This window comes from Phalaenopsis equestris, unplaced genomic scaffold (genome assembly GCF_001263595.1).
Source record: "Phalaenopsis equestris unplaced genomic scaffold, ASM126359v1 Scaffold000002, whole genome shotgun sequence".
Taxonomy (NCBI): domain Eukaryota; kingdom Viridiplantae; phylum Streptophyta; class Magnoliopsida; order Asparagales; family Orchidaceae; genus Phalaenopsis; species Phalaenopsis equestris.
The window spans coordinates 51366499-51372136 of record NW_018164444.1 but is presented as its reverse complement, the minus strand read 5'-3'; the positions used below and the strand labels follow the sequence as shown (position 1 = coordinate 51372136).

At 32.0% G+C, this 5638-nt stretch overlaps 1 protein-coding gene across 1 annotated transcript in view; it reads left to right on the top strand.

Moving 5' to 3' along the window:
• Positions 1–3991, top strand: part of LOC110018866 (phosphoglucan, water dikinase, chloroplastic-like) — a 64438-nt gene extending 60447 nt beyond the window's left edge. The window contains exons 8-9 of the mRNA XM_020716333.1: positions 1411–1481; positions 3967–3991. Of these exons, the coding sequence (XP_020571992.1) occupies positions 1411–1481; positions 3967–3991 (96 nt within the window). The remainder of the gene's footprint in view (positions 1–1410; positions 1482–3966) is intronic.
• Positions 3992–5638: the final 1647 nt, after the last annotated feature.

Genomic DNA, 5638 nt, shown 5'->3' with positions numbered 1-5638 from the left:
AAGAGTGTTTTGAGAAAATAAAATGAAGAGGGAAGATTATTTGGCAGCTTCTGAAAGGCGGACTTGTGTTACCTGAGGCGATAAGTTCGTGGTAAGCGTGTGGAAGCAATTTGTAAGACGACTTTATAAACAGTCAGATAAATAATCCTAAGTTAAGAAGATTACTTCGATTAATTGAAATTGCTTTAATCTTAAAATTTAATATTATGTTTTATAGATTATTGAACTCAACATAAAGGTCATTCAATGCCCAGTTAATTACTCAAGATTGAGAACTTAACGTGGCAATCGAGGTGAATAATTATATTTTAAAATTTCATTAATCGTCTTTATTTCAAAATATATACTAATTACATGGACGCTACAGTTCAGTGAGATTTATATTACAATAATTTGTTTATGTTGACAGACATGGCAGTATGCATACAAAATGTGTATGAGATGCATCATATATATGATATGCATGATGTGCACGATAGATGTTATAGGAAATATACATATGATAAGCACGATAGAAAATAATATGCATGATATGAGTAAGAGATGTATGAGATAGATATGCAAATGATATGAGTGATGCATGAAATATAGTAAGTATGCATGTTAGTAGATTGCATAAAGATGTCTCAGAATAACGTATGTATGAAGAATGAAATAACTAATATATGAATGCTTGTATGTGCATGTTTAGATGAGAAGTTCACCCCTAATAGTACAGACAAAGAATGCCAGTGTACCCGCATGCATAGAGTTTTTCTATCTCCCCAAACAATTGTGATAGTTAACTAACTACTGTGCCAATGAGATAATATCGGTCAGGGGCGAAAAGACCATAGCTCACCTCACCAAACAATTGTAATATTTATATTACTAACCGCTGTGCCAGCTAGATAATATTGGTCAGGGGAAGGTAAAGACCTTTTAAACCTTAAACAAATGGGATGTATAAATCGCTAACTGTTGCGTCGATGGGGCAATATCAATAAAGAGTGTCAAGTTTTGTTGACTGTGATCCTCATAGAGACAAATGTGTATGTAAAAAATAAAAAGTAAAAGTGATCGCTAACTGCTGCGTCGATGGGGCAATATCAATAAAGAGTGTGTCAAGTTTTGTTGACTGTGATCCTCATAAAGACAAATGTGTATGTAAAAAATAAAAAGTAAAAGTAAAGTTAATGCTTATAGAACATAAAATATTTTTATTTAGAAAATGTCATTGATGCATGTATTAACATATATCATATTACTTTTAAAAATATGAAAGATTAACATTATAAGATTTCTTATAAATTTATAAAAGACCAACATGCATATTGAATTTTTTTTTCATGAATTACCGTAGTTTAGAAGTGTGATTACTCATAGGCTATCTTTAGATAACTCATTATGTTGCTTTAATATTATTTTTAGGTTTTGAAACATTTGAACAATATGAATAGAAGAAGACAAAATGTATATAGGAGGCAAGAACAACGAGAAAGGTACAAATTTTTACTTACTAATTTTTATTGCTTTCTTTAGATGCTCTTTTATGTATTATTTTGAATGTTAAATTGTTAGTAATAGACATAGAATAACAGTTATACTTTTCACCGTTCAACCACTCGTTCCCGTTTTGGTTAATTCAAAGCCCTGGGTCGGGTCGCGACAGTGACGAGAGCGAGAGATTTTTGACTTTAAAAAATTATAATAGTAGAGGTGTAAACTACTTGTTTATTTGGAATTGATAGTTGGGAAAAGTTATTGTTATGATCTCACGTCATAATTCATAATTTTTATTAATTTATTTAATTTTGATTTTAAGGACACCGTGTAATGTTCAAAATTTAAGAATCGGATACGTTCGGAAAATTTAAAATGTATCTCAAAATTCTCACCTCTCAAAATTCAATCAAATTATTTTTATAAAACTTAACGCATGAAAATGATCAATTTGAAATAAAATACTATATATTAATTTTGATTGGATTTAGAGATAGAAAAATTTGTTCATATCTGTATAATTACCTTAATTAAATTTTAATTATATTCCTTGATCTCCCGCTTGTTTACTGTTCCTCACGGACTCCTACCACACTTACACGCGCATGCAAGGGCTTGATTAGATCAAATGGCCAAAAGGTAAGGGGGGATCACATTAAAATGCCATGTCCCCACTCCCTCTTTCGATTCCTTCTCCCACGAGCTCTTGTGAGACCCTACACTGTAGTATAGTTACAAACTAAAGTTGGTGCATGACCCGTTGAGTGCGGTAGACGACATTTCATGGGCCTAAGAGATTTCAGTGAGTACAAACCTTTCCTTAGTGATATTTGTGAAAGTTCTTTCTCTTGTTTTCATTTTTACGTTGCCATGAATTTGTGCAATTTTTCTTTTCTAGTAGCCTAACAAACATTGAACTTGTGTTAGAAGCGTCAAACTTGGTTTGCAAGCATCCCTTATGGCTATTAGCACGATTTTCACGAGGGGAAGGGAAAATTGAGGTGTTTGGAATAAAATGAGAGAAGAATAGATGGTATTAGAAGGGTGAATTTATGCAGAGAAGCTTGTTTAAGATATGTTTTGGCAAAAAAAGTTATGTTTTTGATTATATCACGAAACGAGTTATGATTCCATGAATTCTTACTGTGTCTATGATTTCTAATTTCAAACGAGACGGTGAGTTCGAGATGAGTGTGCGGGAGCTTGTCGTAGGGATTTTTCGTCCAACAAAGTGAAATAATCTCATATTAATTTAAGAAAAATAATTATCTATAGGTTTTCTTTTGATTCAACGTCAGACACAAATGCGCTTATTGTGCATGGATGGCTGTATTCAATGTATGAATGCAACTTGACTTATGATATATGTGATGCTATGCTATGATATAGATGAATATGTTTATGAAATCATTGTTTGAAGGTATTCTCACTTTTCGAGGTTTTCCTCAGCATCGAGGAACATGTACTAGGATTTTTGTGTGACCTGTTAAGTTCAAATCATGAGTTTGAAGAAATGCAAAATTTTTTCGCAGTATCAACGACCACTACCAATGAATTGTGATAGATAGGGTGGAACATGATCTTTTGATTGACTAGTATCAAGATCTATTATCTACCTAATTATGTTGTGAATATATGGGTTCTATTGGTGTAAATCCAATAACCCGATTTGAGGTGAAAAGATATTCTCCATTAGTAACAAATAATTGTCCATTAAGCGGATGAAAAAAGTTATGCTCCTATTTCTTTTTTTGAAAAGAAAAACGGATTAACAATGTTAGCTACTTAGCCAACTTTCAAAATTAAATACTGCCATTGTATGGATAGTTTTTTTGTGACAAGAACTATTACTTATGAATTAGAATTGAAAAATGAATTCTAATTTAAAAATGGATGGGTAGAGCCAAAGAATGTGAACTATACAAGTTCACAAAAAATTTTGATGAAATGAAAGAAGAGGCTTGGTGTATAGGGATGACCTCACCATTTCAGAATAACCTAAAATGATGATTCTTGCATGATATAAAATGTGATGAATGTTTGAGACAAGATGATTTAAAAGTCACAAGTGATGTTATGGGTATACTATTATATGAGTTCTTGCAAGTACACTATGCATGAATGTGGTACACTCGACTCGTGGTGTGCAAACGGTGAATTCTTGTGGTCAAACGGTGATAGAACTTGTGCTATACAATTTTTATACACTATCTGTTTTCTTTAACATGTGTTATACGATTCTAGTATGTTATGACATGTGTGTGGACATGGATAGATATACTCGCGTGCATGTTTTTTTTTCGTATATAAAATCTTAGTTTAACATTGATTATTGCCTATACGATTCTAGTATTTTATGACATGTGTGTGGACATGGATAGATATACGAGCGTGCATGTTTCTTTTTCGTATATAAAATCTTAGTTTAACATTGATTATTGCATTGAGCTTATTGTTGCTAACTTTACATTATTTGTTTTCAAGGGATAATGAGCACTGGGGCGAGTAGCCAGGTGTGATTTGTATAGCTTTTGCGTTTATAGTTTTAGGACCTTGTACAGTTTTTGATACGTATTTTATTTATATTGGATTTTGTAGCTTTGTATAGATATGTTTGTTATACTAATATAATTTCCATGCTTCTGAGTTCATGTGTATATAAATCGAATTATGAAATAAAATATATCAAGTATGTTTGCAGTAATTTAGTTAGACTAGTTCATCTTTCACTAGGTTCTGATTCTGTAAGTCAGGATGAGTGTTGATAAGAATTTAATCTTGCTGAATTGTCAGTCTCTGTTGCGTCTCAATCGACTGTTAAGATGGCCAGCTGGAACGTGACAAAAAGTGGTATTAGAGCAAGATTACTAGGTGAAGAGAATGTTGAAAGCGTGTTGGATTTAGAAGTAAGAATAAGATCAAATATGAATTGAATTATATAGAGTTATAAGTTGATGAATATGGGGTGGGTAACCCATATGACTTAAAATATTATGCATGCACGATATAATTACTATATAATAAATTGTATTTGAATAATAATTATTGTCTATACAGATGAATATATTTAAAGGATAATCAAAAAGTACTGAGGGCTAGTCTTTTAGGCTATATGTAGATCAAGAAGTAAGATTGAAGATGCTTTGAATATAAATGATAATCAGAGAGCAACTGAGCTGCAAGAAATCTTTTAATTGATATCACAAGTAGTTGAAAAAATGACTTATATTAAAAGATTCTCCATCACTATAGGACCAAGAGTTGAACATAGAGCAGAAGTTGCTCGTCATTTGAAAATCTTTCTGTTTTTTAAGCCACCTGCATTCAAGAGTGTAAGTGATTCTACGGTTGCTAATGATTGGCTATTGATGATCAGGAAAATTCTGGATGTTATGATTTGTCCAGAAAATCAGAGTGATGTTAGCTACTTTCATGCTATAAGGCGAAGGAGAGAGGTGGTAGCAGGTGTAGCATAGATAAAAATTTTAACTAGCACCTCTTCCACGGATTTAGTGGGATGAATTTGTTAGTGTTCGAAGATTGGTTTTTTCCTTTAGCTAGATTAGCGCTGTAAGATAAATTCTTCAATGTGACTCTAAGGTCTATATTAGTTATGCAATATGAGACAAAATTCACTTCTCTTTCCAGATATGCACCTCACTATGTTAATATCCAGGAGGAAATGTGTCAGATTTCTTGTTTTCCTCAAAGATTAGTTGAGGTTGGTTTTGGCGTCATTCAAAATTAGTGATTTCTATGTTCTAGTTGAATCAGTAGACGAATTGAAAATGAGCCATATTTTTCCAGTCAGCAATGACAACCTCAGACAAGCAAAAAGAAGGATTTTGGCAAGAAAAACTACTTTTAAAGCAAAAAAAAATAAATTAGAAGGTAAGTAGAAGCAGTCACAGTAAAAAAAAAAAAAAAGCTAATTTGTTAAAAATTTGGAAAAAGACATTGTTTGTGTTTGATTTGTTTTGGAAGATGCTACAAATGTGGACATTGATGACATATTCAAATAAACCGTTAGCAAGAAATGAAAAGAAATAGCAAACCACTGACAATTCAAGAATAAGAACAAATTAAAATATTTTTGGAAGACGACTAGTGAAGCAAACCTAAGTTTTTAGAAAATCCTTCAATGCAAGCAAATTGT